Source organism: Coregonus clupeaformis, chromosome 7 (assembly GCF_020615455.1).
Source record: "Coregonus clupeaformis isolate EN_2021a chromosome 7, ASM2061545v1, whole genome shotgun sequence".
Lineage (NCBI taxonomy): Eukaryota > Metazoa > Chordata > Actinopteri > Salmoniformes > Salmonidae > Coregonus > Coregonus clupeaformis.
This window is the reverse complement of record NC_059198.1, coordinates 29851221-29865003: the sequence shown is the minus strand read 5'-3', so window position 1 is coordinate 29865003 and position 13783 is coordinate 29851221. Positions and strand designations below refer to the sequence as shown.

The following is a 13783-nucleotide window of genomic DNA, read 5'->3' as shown; positions in this document are numbered from 1 at the left end:
GGCATTTTGATAGAAATTGCCCTGAAGGATACACGTGTATGAAGGCCGGAGGGAATCCCAACTATGGCTACACAAGCTACGACAGTTTTGGATGGGCCTACCTTGCCCTATTTCGGCTCATGACACAGGACTTCTGGGAAGATCTATTCCATCTGGTGCGTATACGTCATGCGCTTCCATGACAACGACATAGAGATGTACGATTTTTTTTTGTTGCTCCTGACGTTTTCTGAAATCTATATCTGTAACGTCAGTCGGTAGACCAGATTTGAATTTGAGAGATTGCAATCTTATGTGTCATCAGGCATATTGATACAGAAAGAGTGCTCTCTCGGTTTACTGGTGAGTTAACTGGCCGTTTCTCCCTTACCCATAGACTCTTCGCTCAGCCGGGAAAACCAACATGATTTTCTTTGTGGTGGTGATCTTCCTGGGCTCGTTCTACCTGATCAACCTGATCCTGGCTGTGGTGGCCATGGCATATGCTGAGCAGAACGAGGCCACCATGGCCGAGGCCAAGGAGAAGGAGGAGGAGTATGCCATGATCCTGGAACGCCTGAAGGAAAGGAAAAAAGCAGAGGTCAAAAAGGTGTGATCAACTTACTATGTATGTAAAGCACTTTGAGCATCTGTGAAAAAATGACCTATATATATATATATATATATATATATATATATATATATATATTTTTTTTTAGGGGGTAGATCAGCTTTAATATTGCAGCTAGATTGTAACTTCCATGAATGTAATTGTCTGCATCACTTCCAATCCCCCATATATGTTTTTCTAGCTAATATACAGTTGAAGTCTGAAGTTTACATACACCTTGACCAAATACATTTAAACTCAAATGTCAGAATAATAGTAGAGAGAATGATTTATTTCTGCTTTTATTTATTTCATCACATTCCCAGTGGGTCAGAAGTTTACATACACTCAATTAGTATTTGGTAGCATTGCCTTTAAATTGTTTAACTTGGGTCAAACGTTTCGGGTAGCTTTCCACAAGCTTCCCACAATAAGTTGGGTGAATTTTAGCCCATTCCTCCTGACAGAGCTGGTGTAACTGAGTCAGGTTTGTAGGCCTCCGTGCTCACGCTTTTTCAGTTCTGCCCACAAATGTTCTATAGGATTGAGGTCAGGGCTTTGTGATGGCCACTCCAATACCTTGACTTTGTTGTCCTTAAGCCATTTTGCCACAACTTTGGAAATAGGCTTGGGGTCATTGTCCATTTGGAAGACCCATTTGCCACCAAGTTTAACTTCCTGACTGATGTCTTGAGATGTTGCTTCAATATATCCACATCATTTTCCTTCCTCATGATGCCCTCTATTTTGTGAAATGCACCAGTCCCTCCTGCAGCAAAGCACCCCCACAGAATGATGCTGCCACCCCCGTGCTTCACGGTTGGGATGGTGTTCTTCGGCTTACAAGCACCCCCTTTTTCCTCCAAACATAACGATGGTCATTATGGCCAAACAGTTCTATTTTTGTTTCATCAGACCAGAGGACATTTCTCCAAAATGTACGATCTTTGTCCCCATGTGCAGTTGCAAACCGTAGTCTAGCTTTTTTATGGCAGTTTTGGAGAAGTGGCTTCTTCCTTGCTGAGCAGCCTTTCAAGTTATGTCGATATAGGACTCGTTTTACTGTGGCTATAGATACTTTTGTACCTGTTCCCTCCAGCATCTTCACAAGGTCCTTTGCTGTTGTTCTGGGATTGATTTGCACTTTTCTTATCAAAGTACGTTAATCTCTAGGAGATCGAACACGTCTCCTTCCTGAGCAGTATGACGGCTTCGTGGTCCCATGGTGTTTATACTTGCGTACTATTGTTTGTACAGATGAACGTGGTACCTTCAGGCGTTTGGAAATTGCTCCCAAGGATGAACCAGACTTGTGGTCTACAATTTTTTTTCGGAGGTCTTGGCTGATTTCTTTCGATTTTCCCATGATGTCAAGCAAAGAGGCACTGAGTTTGAAGGTAGGCCTTGAAATACATCCACAGGTACACCTCCAATTGACTCAAATGATGTCAATTAGAATATCAGAAGCTTCTAAAGCCATGACATCATTTTCTGGAATTTTCCAAGCTGTTTAAAGGCACAGTCAACTTAGTGTATTTAAACTTCTGACCCACTGAAATTGTGATACAGTGAATTATAAGTGAAATAATCTGTCTGTAAACAATTGTTGGAAAAATGACTTATGTCATGCACAAAGTAGATGTCCTAACCGACTTGCCAAAACTATAGTTTGTTAACAAGAAATTTGTGGAGTGGTTGGAAATGAGTTTTAATGACTCCAACCTAAGTGTACGTAAACTTCCGACTTCAACTGTATGTGTATAGTGGGGGAAAAAAGTATTTAGTCAGCCACCAATTGTGCAAGTTCTCCCACTTAAAAAGATGAGAGAGGCCTGTAATTTTCATCATAGGTACACGTCAACTATGACAGACAAATTAAGGGAAGAAAATCCAAAAAATCACATTGTAGGATTTTTTATGAATTTATTTGCAAATTATGGTGGAAAATAAGCATTTGGTCACCTACAAACAAGCAAGATTTCTGGCTCTCACAGACCTGTAACTTCTTCTTTAAGAGGCTCTCTGTCCTCCACTCGTTACCTGTATTAATGGCACCTGTTTGAACTTGTTATCAGTATAAAAGACACAACCTCAAACTGTCCACAACCTCAAACAGTCACACTCCAAACTCCACTATGGCCAAGACCAAAGAGCTGTCAAAGGACACCAGAAACAAAATTGTAGACCTGCACCAGGCTGGGAAGACTGAATCTGCAATAGGTAAGCAGCTTGGTTTGAAGAAATCAACTGTGGGAGCAATTATTAGGAAATGGAAGACATACAAGACCACTAATAATCTCCCTCGATCTGGGGCTCCACGCAAGATCTCACCCCGTGGGGTCAAAATGATCACAAGAACGGTGAGAAAAAATCCCAGAACCACACCGGGGGACCTAGTGAATGACCTGCAGAGAGCTGGGACCAAAGTAACAAAGCCTACCATCAGTAACACACTACGCCACCAGGGACTCAAATCCTGCAGTGCCAGACGTGTCCCCCTGCTTATGCTAGTACATGTCCAGGCCCGTCTGAAGTTTGCTAGAGTGCATTTGGATGATCCAGAAGAGGATTGGGAGAATGTATATGGTCAGATGAAACCAAAATATAACTTTTTGGTCAAAACTCAACCCGTCGTGTTTGGAGGACAAAGAATGCTGAGTTGCATCCAAAGTACACCATACCTACTGTGAAGCATGGGGGTGGAAACATCATGCTTTGGGGCTGTTTTTCTGCAAAGGGACCAGGAGGACTGATCCGTGTAAAGGAAAGAATGAATGGGGCCATGTATCGTGAGATTTTGAGTGAAAACCTCCTTCCATCAGCAAGGGAATTGAAGATGAAACCTGGCTGGGTCTTTCAGCATGACAATGATCCCAAACACACCGCCCGGGCAACGAAGGAGTGGCTTCATAAGAAGCATTTCAAGGTCCTGGAGTGGCCTAGCCAGTCTCCAGATCTCAACCCCATAGAAAATCTTTGGAGGGGAGTTGAAAGTCCGTGTTGCCCAGCGACAGCCCCAAAACATCACTGCTCTAGTGGAGATCTGCATGGAGGAATGGGCCAAAATACCAGCAACAGTGTGTGAAAATCTTGTGAAGACTTACAGAAAACGTTTGACCTGTGTCATTGCCAACAAAGGGTATATAACAAAGTATTGAGAAACTTTTGTTATTGACCAAATACTTATTTTCCACCATAATTTGCAAATAAATTCATAAAAAATCCTACAATGTGATTTTCTCGATTTTTTTTCTTCTAATTTTGTCTGTCATAGTTGACGTGTACCTATGATGAAAATTACAGGCCTCTCTCATCTTTTTAAGTGGGAGAACTTGCACAATTGGTGGCTGACTAAATACTTTTTTTCCCCACTGTATATATACAGTGAGGGAAAAAAGTATTTGATCCCCTGCTGATTTCGTACGTTTGCCCACTGACAAAGAAATGATCAGTCTATAATTTTAATGGTAGGTTTATTTGAACAGTGAGAGACAGAATAACAACAACAAAATCCAGAAAGTCGCATGTCAAAAATGTTATAAATTTATTTGCATTTTAATGAGGGAAATAAGTATTTGACCCCCTCTCAATCAGAAAGATTTCTGGCTCCCAGGTGTCTTTTATACAGGTAACGAGCTGAGATTAGGAGCACACTCTTAAAAAGGGAGTGCTACTAATCTCAGCTTGTTACCTGTATAAAAGACAACTGTCCACAGAAGCAATCAATCAATCAGATTCCAAACTCTCCACCATGGCCAAGACCAAAGAGCTCTCCAAGGATGTCAGGGACAAGATTGTAGACCTACACAAGGCTGGAATGGGCTACAAGACCATCGCCAAGCAGCTTGGTGAGAAGGTGACAACAAGTTGGTGCGATTATTCGCAAATGGAAGAAACACAAAATAACAGTCAATCTCCCTCGACCTGGGGCTCCATGCAAGATCTCACCTCGTGGAGTTGCAATGATCATGAGAACGGTGAGGAATCAGCCCAGAACTGCACGGGAGGATCTTGTCAATGATCTCAAGGCAGCTGGGACCATAGTCACCAAGAAAACAATTGGTAACACACTACGCCGTGAAGGACTGAAATCCTGCAGCGCCCACAAGGTCCCCCTGCTCAAGAAAGCACATATACAGGCCCGTCTGAAGTTTGCCAATGAACATCTGAATGATTCAGAGGAGAACTGGGTGAAAGTGTTGTGGTCAGATGAGACCAAAATCGAGCTCTTTGGCATCAACTCAACTCGCCGTGTTTGGAGGAGGAGGAATGCTGCCTATGACCCCAAGAACCTATCCCCACCGTCAAACATGGAGGTGGAAACATTATGTTTTGGGGGTGTTTTTCTGCTAAGGGGACAGGACAACTTCACCGCATCAAAGGGACGATGGACGGGGCCATGTACTGTCAAATCTTGGGTGAGAACCTCCTTCCCTCAGCCAGGACATTGAAAACGGGTCGTGGATGGGTATTCCAGCATGACAATAACCCAAAACACACGGCCAAGGCAACAAAGGAGTGGCTCAAGAAGAAGCACATTAAGGTCCTGGAGTGGCCTAGCCAGTCTCCAGACCTTAATCCCATAGAAAATCTGTGGAGGGAGCTGAAGGTTTGAGTTGCCAAATGTCAGCCTTGAAACCTTAATGACTTGGAGAAGATCTGCAAAGAGGAGTGGGACAAAATCCCTCCTGAGATGTGTGCAAACCTGGTGGCCAACTACAAGAAACGTCTGACCTCTGTGATTGCCACCAAGGGTTTTGCCACCAAGTACTAAGTCATGTTTTGCAGAGGGGTCAAATACTTATTTCCCTCATTAAAATGCAAATCAATTTATAACATTTTTGACATGCGTTTTTCTGGATTTTTTTGTTGTTATTCTGTCTCTCACTGTTCAAATAAACCTACCATAAAAATTATAGACTGATCATGTCTTTGTCAGTGGGCAAACGTACCAAATCAGCGACTTACAAATTGGTGCATTCACCTTATGATAAGTCTCACTCTTTGATCTGATGATAGTTGATAGAGTAAGATTTAGTTGGTCGATTCAACTCTAGATTCAAATGTCTGCTGAACTGGATGAATACAAAAAATACCTAGTAATCATACTAAGTGTTAATTTGCAGATTACTACTCATGTTGGTGGTTCTCGTCCTTAGTTTGTTTGATTCTTGTCAATGATTGACTGATTATTTGACTGACATGACAGGCATCATGAACACCATGAACACGCTGAAAAAGCTGGCAGTCAGACGTCACTGTCTAGTAGAACATCTAAGAAAGAGAAAGGTGAAAAGTCAGATCAAGACGTTGCTGATGATGAGGAGTTTACGTCCTCCAGCCTTGATAAGGACGGCGAGGCTATAAAGGACTCCAATGGAGGCCTCATGATCAGAACCAACGCCGACAAGGTCCTGGCAGACCAGGAGGTGAGCCGCATGGCTCAGATGGGTTGCTGTGCGCTTGATGTTATGACCTTTTCACACTACTGTGCCGACCTGAACCAAACTGTGCTGGCTCGGATATTGTTTATTCACCTTTCCCTTTTCAGGACGGTTTCAACAACTATGATGAATGCATAACCAATTAATGTGTAACCAACTTAGTGCAGCTTGGTTTGGTTAGGCTCAGTTTGGCTCTGAAAAAGTGGGTTTCTGGCCTCCTGAGTGGCGCAGCGGTCTAAGGCACTGCATTGCAGTGCTAGAGGCGTCACTACAGACCCGGGTTCGATCCAGGGCTGTATCATAGGGCGGCGCACAATTGGCCCAGCGTCGTCCGGGTTAGGGGAGGGTTTGACCGGGAGGGCTTTACTTGGCTCATCGCGCTCTAGGGACTCCTTGTGGCAGGTCGGGCGCCTGCAGGCTGACCTCAGTTGTCAGGTGAACGGTGTTTCCTCCGACACATTGGTGCAGCTGGCTACCGGGTTAAGCAGGCGGGTGTTAAAAGCGCGGTTTGGCGGTTCATGTTTCGGAGGACGCATGACTCGACCTTCGCCTCCCGAGCCCTTTGGGGAGTTGCAGTGATGAGACAAGATTGAAAAAAGGGGGTAAAAATAAATAAGTGGGTTGCTATGCGCGTGATGGTTAAGTGTGTCTTTGTTCTACAGTCTGCTGTTGTGTTGAAGAGGGCCAGTGGACCCAAGGGGAGTAAGGACCAGCTGGAAGTATCAGGCCTGCAGAAGAAGACACCCAGTTCACCCAGTGTCTACAGCCAAGATGACATGGATGGTAACTGTCAGAAATCGCAATGGATCTGTGTATGAGAAATTAAATGTCCTAAGGAATGTGTGGGACTGGAATGTGATGTATAGGACTGTTATTGCGATATCCACCCATACCTGTGTTCTAATTGGCTACTGTATTAGAGTAAGGGCTTCTTTTATATCCTCTTATGAGTTCTGCAGAGTTTCATCATCACAGTTTGCCATCTTATGCACTGATGGCACATTGTGTCAGCTTCTTCAGCATAAGACCTACAACCTATGGCCTTACACATGTTTGAACTTTAGGTGCTCAAGACAAATAATACTTTTCAAAACCTACATAGACTTTAATAATACTTTTGAACTTTAGGTGCTGCAAATAATACATAAAGGTTGAAAACAAATCATGAACCCATAAAAAATACTTATCATGCAACGTTGTGTACAAAAAAACTACAACTCACAAAATGTACTCTGATGTTAAGCTTGACAAACAAAACCTTCCTCCTTTACCCTCATTCCAACAGATCTGGAGGAGGAACTGAGACCTTGTCCGCCCTTCTGGTACAAGTGTTCAGACGTCTTCCTGAAATGGAACTGCTGTGTGCCCTGGGTGACTTTCAAGAAGTGGATGTACTTCATAGTGAATGACCCGTTCGTGGACTTGGGCATCACCATCTGCGTTGTACTCAACACCATATTCATGGCCATGGAGCACTACCCCATGACAGCAGAATTTGAAGATGTGCTGAGTGTGGCGAACTTGGTGAGTTACCTTCCTTAATGATGCTCTTCCACCTTACCTCTTCTGTAGCCATGATAGTGATACCAATGAAATCTCTCTCTCAAAACGATCATGTTCAAAATTCAGGTTTACAGTGCAGGCAGAAACCATGAGAATCTGCATATCTACACTTTGCACAGTTTTCAATGTAATTCACTCTCTCATCTCTTGTACAGGTCTTCACAGGAATCTTCACAGCAGAGATGGTGCTGAAGCTCATCGCCATGGATCCGTACTACTACTTCCAGGTCAGGCAGAACATCTTCGACAGCATCATTGTGACCATAAGCCTGGTGGAGCTGTGTCTGGCCGACATCGAGGGTCTGTCCGTGCTCCGCTCCTTCCGTCTGGTGAGGGTCCCTCCACCCACAGTTTAGAACACACTCTCTCAGTGTAACTGTGCAGTGAGAATCGATCACGATAGATCAATACATTTTCATAAACTAGTTGCAAAAGTAAGGTTGCAAACTACTGGGTAATTTACCAAAGTTACCGGAATCTTCTGTAATTTTGGTAATTAACAGGTCATCTATGGCAATTTGTGGTAAATGTTGGTAATTTATACTTGGATAACTTGTATTCATATTACATTTACAATTTAGTCATTTAGCAGACACTCTTATCCAGAGAGACTTACAGTTAGTGAGCATTATAAAAAAATAAAAAATAAAATCATACTGGCCCCCCATGGGAATCGAACCCACAACCCTGGCGTTGCAAACGCCATGCTCTACGAACTGAAATGTTGGTAATTTATACTTGAATAACTTGTATTCATATTATTCATTTTGTGTATCTGTGTCCATATTGTCCATGAGTTTCTAGTGGAGTTTCTAGTGGATAGACTATATGGTTCAATAGAAAATAGTCTAATTAATGAAAAAAGCATCTAATTAACAATGGCATTATTTTTAATCAACTCTGCAACTCTTCCAACTATTGACTTTTTTTCACAACTGCCATCAGTTTGACGCTAAAACATTTACCATAAAGACATAGTAAAACACTATTTATTGACATAGTCAAATAAATAGGTGTGAAAATCTTTTTTAAACATATGTCATGTTGAAACCCTCATATTAAATACCAATTGTATTCACTAAGTTGATGGTTTATATTTAGGATTGTCATGTGTCAAATGTGCAGCAGTAGGACGGAGTCAGGCGCAGGACACAGAACTGAGTACACGATAAACTTTACTCTGAAAAACAAATACTAATTTCCACGCAGGGAAAACACACCAGCTCACAAAAGTGTATGACACAACACAACAAACAAACACGAACAAAACCATGTGGGAACCAGAGGGTTAAATAGGGAAATAATCATAATGCAATGGGAGCCAGGTGTGTACAAACAAGACTAAACAAATGGAAAACAGAAACGTAGTTTGGTGGCAGCTAGAAAGCCGGTGACGATGACCGCCGATAGCCGCCCGCACAAGGAGAGGCACCAACTTCGGCGGAAGTCGTGACATTACCCCCCCCCCCGACGCGCGACTCCAGCAGTACGACCCGGAGGACGAGGCGCAGGACGATCCGGGTGTAGACAGTGAAATTCCTGCAGTAAGGAAGGGTCCAGGATGTCCTCCACCGGCACCCAGCATCTCTCCTCCGGACCGTTCCCCTCCCTCTCCACGAGGTACTGAAGGCCCCTTGCCCGACGTCTTGAGTCCATGATGGCTCGTACAGTATACGCCGGGGGCCCCTCGACGTCCAGAGGGGGCCGAGGAACCTCCCGCACCTCAGACTGCTGGAGCAGACCTGCTACCACCGGCCTGAGGAGAGACACATGGAACGAGGGGTTAATACGGTAATCAGGGGGGAGCTGCAACCTATAACATACCTCGTTCAGTCTCCTCAGGACTTTAAATGGCCCCACAAACCGCCGACCCAGCTTCCGGCAGGGCAGGCGAAGGGGCAGGTTTTCTGGTCAAGAGCCAGACCCGGTCCCCCGGTGCATACACCGGAGTCTCACTGCGGTGGCGGTCGGCGCTCGCCTTCTGTCACCCGATGGCCTGCTGCAGGCGTACATGGGCAGCGTTCCAGGTCTCCTCCGAGCGCCGAAACCATTCATCCACCGCAGGTGCCTCGATCTGGCTCTGATGCCACGGTGCCAGGACCGGCTGATAACCTAATACACACTGGAAAGGAGTAAGGTTAGTGGAGGAGTGGCGGAGGGAGTTTTGGGCTATCTCTCAGGTACAGCCAATCAGAATGAGTTTTTACCCACAAAAGGGCTTTATTACAGATAGAAATACTCCTCCGTTTCATCAGCTGTCCGGGTGGCTGGTCTCAAACGATCTCGCAGGTGAAGAAGCCGGATGTGGATGTCCTGGGCTGGCGTGGTTACACGTGGTCTGCGGTTGTGAGGCTGATTGGACGTACTGCCAAATTCTCTAAAACGACGCCGGAGGCGGTTTACGGTAGAGAGATGAACATTAAATTCCCTGGCAACAGCTCTGGTGGACATTACTACAGTCAGCATACCAGTTGCACGCTCCGTCAAAACTTGAGATATCTGTGGCGTTGTGTTGTGTGACAAAACTACACATTTTAGAGTGGCCTTTTATTGTCCCCAGCACAAGGTGTACTTGTTTAATGATCATGCTGTTTAATCAGCTTCTTGATATGCCACACCTGTCAGGTGGATGGATTATCTTGGCAAAGGAGTAATGCTCTCTAACAGGGATATGAACAAGTTTGTGCACAAAATCTGAGAGAAATAAGCTTTTTGTGCGTATGGAACATTTCTGGGATCTTTTATTTCATCTCATGAAACATGGGACCAGCACTTTACATGTTGTGTTTACATGTGATAAAGCCACATAGAGGGCCATAGATAATTCCAGACACCTGTGATAATCTGAAGTACCCTAAAAAGATCACTAGATGTCATGTGATAAAAAAATATAAATAAATTAAGTTACTAAAAACCCTCCCTTAGCAACCCTATGCAAGATTAACATCACATTAGCCACAAGTAAAGTGGTACTAACTCTACAAACCTAATTATTGGCCAGTTTCCTGGACACAGCTCAATGGAAAATCAAGTTGTACTTTTTTTTGTATCAGTTTCTGGGAAACCAGCTCTATGTAACCTAATAATGTCTCTAATTGTTTTGGGGGCAGATGCGTGTTTTCAAACTGACCAAATCCTGGCCCACACTCAACATGCTAATCAAGATCATCGGTAATTCAATGGGAGCCCTTGGTAACCTCACCCTGGTCCTGGCCATCATCGTCTTCATCTTCTCCGTGGTGGGCATGCAGCTCTTCGGCAAGAGCTACAAAGAGTATGTCTGCAAGATCTCCTCAAACTGCGAGCTGCCCCGCTGGCACATGCATGACTTCTTCCACGCTTTTCTCATCATCTTCCGGGTGCTGTGCGGAGAGTGGATCGAGACCATGTGGGAATGCATGGAGGTGGCCGGACAGGGCATGTGTCTCGTTGTCTTCATGATGGTCATGGTCATCGGTAAACTAGTGGTGAGTGATGCATTGAACCATGGGATGTGGGCACTGGAGGGTTGGCATTGAAGTATTTTGGTGTTCAGTTAGTTAATGGATTACTCAAAAAGTGTAATGAACATAACATGAAAGATCAGGGAGAGTGTTTGGTGGAGTATTCCGTGCACATACCACAGATGCAGCTCTTATGTTGCTGTTAGATAATGAGTTGATTATGCCAGCTCCATACTTTTGATGGATACCAGGCGGTCCTTCACTGTAAACGAAACTGGTTGTGTTTCCTCTTTGGTTCGTCATAGGACGAAGAGAGGAAATAGCTATGTCAGTTGAGGTAGCAAAAGCCTGACAACAAACTATGTGCCAAAGACAAACAGGGCTTTCTGTCTGAACTCCCGGGAGAATATCATAGACTAACAGTGGCATCACTCAATGAAGGGGCTATTATTAGCTCCATGATATGGGCCAGCAGTTCTGACCTTGGGTTGTTTGGGGATCCAATGGGGCAAGTGGCATAGAGAAAAATAGCTGAGGGCTTACAGGAATCATGGAGGGGGCAGCCTTAAGTCTACTGATGATGTAACAGGTGTTTGAGGTCACACAAGTCCAATACCACTGTTAGATGCTATTGAGAGGTAAAGTTACACGGTTACTGTTTAACTGACCTCCGGAAAACGTTTTAGAAAACGTTTGACAATATTAACCAGACATTTTTTACAAATAATAATTTCACAACCCTGATTCAAGAACATAGGGGACAATAATAACAAATACTATGTGCTAAAATCCAGTTGTTCTAACTATCCATCCAGGTGTTGAACCTCTTCTTGGCCTTGCTGCTGAGTTCGTTCAGCGGTGACAACCTGGCGGCTCCAGAGGAGGACAGGGAGATGAACAACCTGCAGATCGCCATCAGCAGGATCACCAGGGGCATCGACTGGGCCAAGGCATACATAATCAAACAGTTCTGCATTATCACAGGGAAGCAGCCTAAGGAGGATGGAGACGGGGCTGATGGTAATGGGGGTAGTAATGGGGATGTGGATGGCCTCCCGAAGGACAGCTTGGCTTTGAAAAATATAAACTCCAGTGACAACCCAAAGGCTGATTTGGAGCTGAAAATGCTGGACGTTTGGGTGGACGATGTTAACCCAAGTGGATTTCTTACAAATGCGGATTTGACCCTGGATGTACCTATTGCCAAAATGGAGTCTGATGATGAGGATGACAGCTCCAAAGAGGAAGAAGGAGAAGGCGCAAATGGGGATGCTGAAAAGGATACTGAGGTAAGACCTTTGCATTATTGATGAGTAAAACATGACTGGGCACACACTGGTTGAATCGACATTGTTTCCATGTCCGTTCAATTAAATTACGTTGAACCAACGTGGAATAGATGTTGAATTGACGTATGTGCCCAGTGGGTTATATTTTGAGCATTCATTACAAGCAATATAGAGAGTAATCAAGACTAAGGCTTCATACTGACAAGAGAAATAACCGATATACAAGCACATGCACATCATATATGGTTATCAATTGCCAATACTATTAGTACTAGTATGATTCTATTTTTTTTATGAGGTCTTTGGTTTCATAGTAAATACTGTAGTAATGTCCGCAGAAACACTACAGTCCGCAAAACTATTTTTTTTTTAAACTATTGTAAATACTACAGTATTTCATTTGCAATTACCCTGCCCATCCCCCTCCGCCATATCCCAATTTGTGCCAAGTGAGAAACCTACATTCCAAGTATAGATCATATATTGTGTTCCCTATAAGTTATAGAAAAGAGCAGAAGCTCTGAACTATCCGTTCAGACCCCAGTCCTACCTACCTACCTACCTACCTACCTACCTACCTACCTACAGGTTATGGAAAATTTGCTCTTTTAGTATTTCTCCAGTAGGTTTCCTCAAGGAGAACGCCTTCACTTCTATGTCATACAAAAACAATACAGTAAATACTACAGTATACTACAGTCAGCAAAAACACTACAGTAAATACTACAGTATATTACAATCCGCAAAAACACTACATTAACTACTATACTAAATACTACAGTTTTCTCTAACTACATTAATTATACTATGGTTAACTGTAAATACTACAGTATACTACAGTAAATACTACAGTATTCACTGTATTGTTTTTGCAGACTTTAGTCCACAAAAACTCTACACTCAAATACTACAGTAAAGTCTGCAAAAACACTACAGTGAATAGTATAGTATTTATAGTATAGTATTTGTTCATGTGGGTAGGGAACAGCGCCATCAGCCCCAGATGGAAGCTCATAAAGATCACATACAGCCTCTGCTACAGAGAGAACATCTATCTATCTTTGAGCGTCTAGTTGCAAAGAGAGGAGAGACCATGTGACTGAATGACGGAGCGTGGGAAAGAATACCAGCGCAGCATGAATAGCAAACCTGACACACACAGCTACCTGCATACTCACACACACTCCTAAAGGAAACACTTCACACCACTCCTACTCCTACTGTGTCGGGGTACCCATCAAAATCTATGAAAGCTAAATATATATATATATATATATATATATATATATATATATATATATATATATATATATATATATATATACCTCGTATATTTGTTTTAGTGTCTTGTAAATACAGGGCATGCCTTTGTCAGTTCCTCAGCAGGCCAAATCATATAACATTTGTTTCATTCAGCAGCTAAAGCCTGAACGATTGAGCATACCTTTGGTGTGC

The 13783-nt window shown here is 43.5% G+C and overlaps 1 protein-coding gene and 1 non-coding gene across 3 annotated transcripts in view; both read left to right on the top strand.

Moving 5' to 3' along the window:
* Positions 1-13783, top strand: part of LOC121569714 (sodium channel protein type 4 subunit alpha B) — a 55828-nt gene that overhangs the window by 28253 nt on the left and 13792 nt on the right. For both annotated transcript variants that reach the window (XM_041880856.2, XM_041880857.2), the window contains exons 10-16: positions 14-155; positions 377-589; positions 6696-6816; positions 7319-7557; positions 7752-7925; positions 10707-11063; positions 11855-12328. In XM_041880856.2, the coding sequence (XP_041736790.1) occupies positions 14-155; positions 377-589; positions 6696-6816; positions 7319-7557; positions 7752-7925; positions 10707-11063; positions 11855-12328 (1720 nt within the window). The remainder of the gene's footprint in view (positions 1-13; positions 156-376; positions 590-6695; positions 6817-7318; positions 7558-7751; positions 7926-10706; positions 11064-11854; positions 12329-13783) is intronic.
* On the top strand, positions 12923-12977 carry LOC121570798. Its single transcript, XR_006001538.1, has one exon. It is a non-coding gene; the product is annotated as a U7 small nuclear RNA (small nuclear RNA).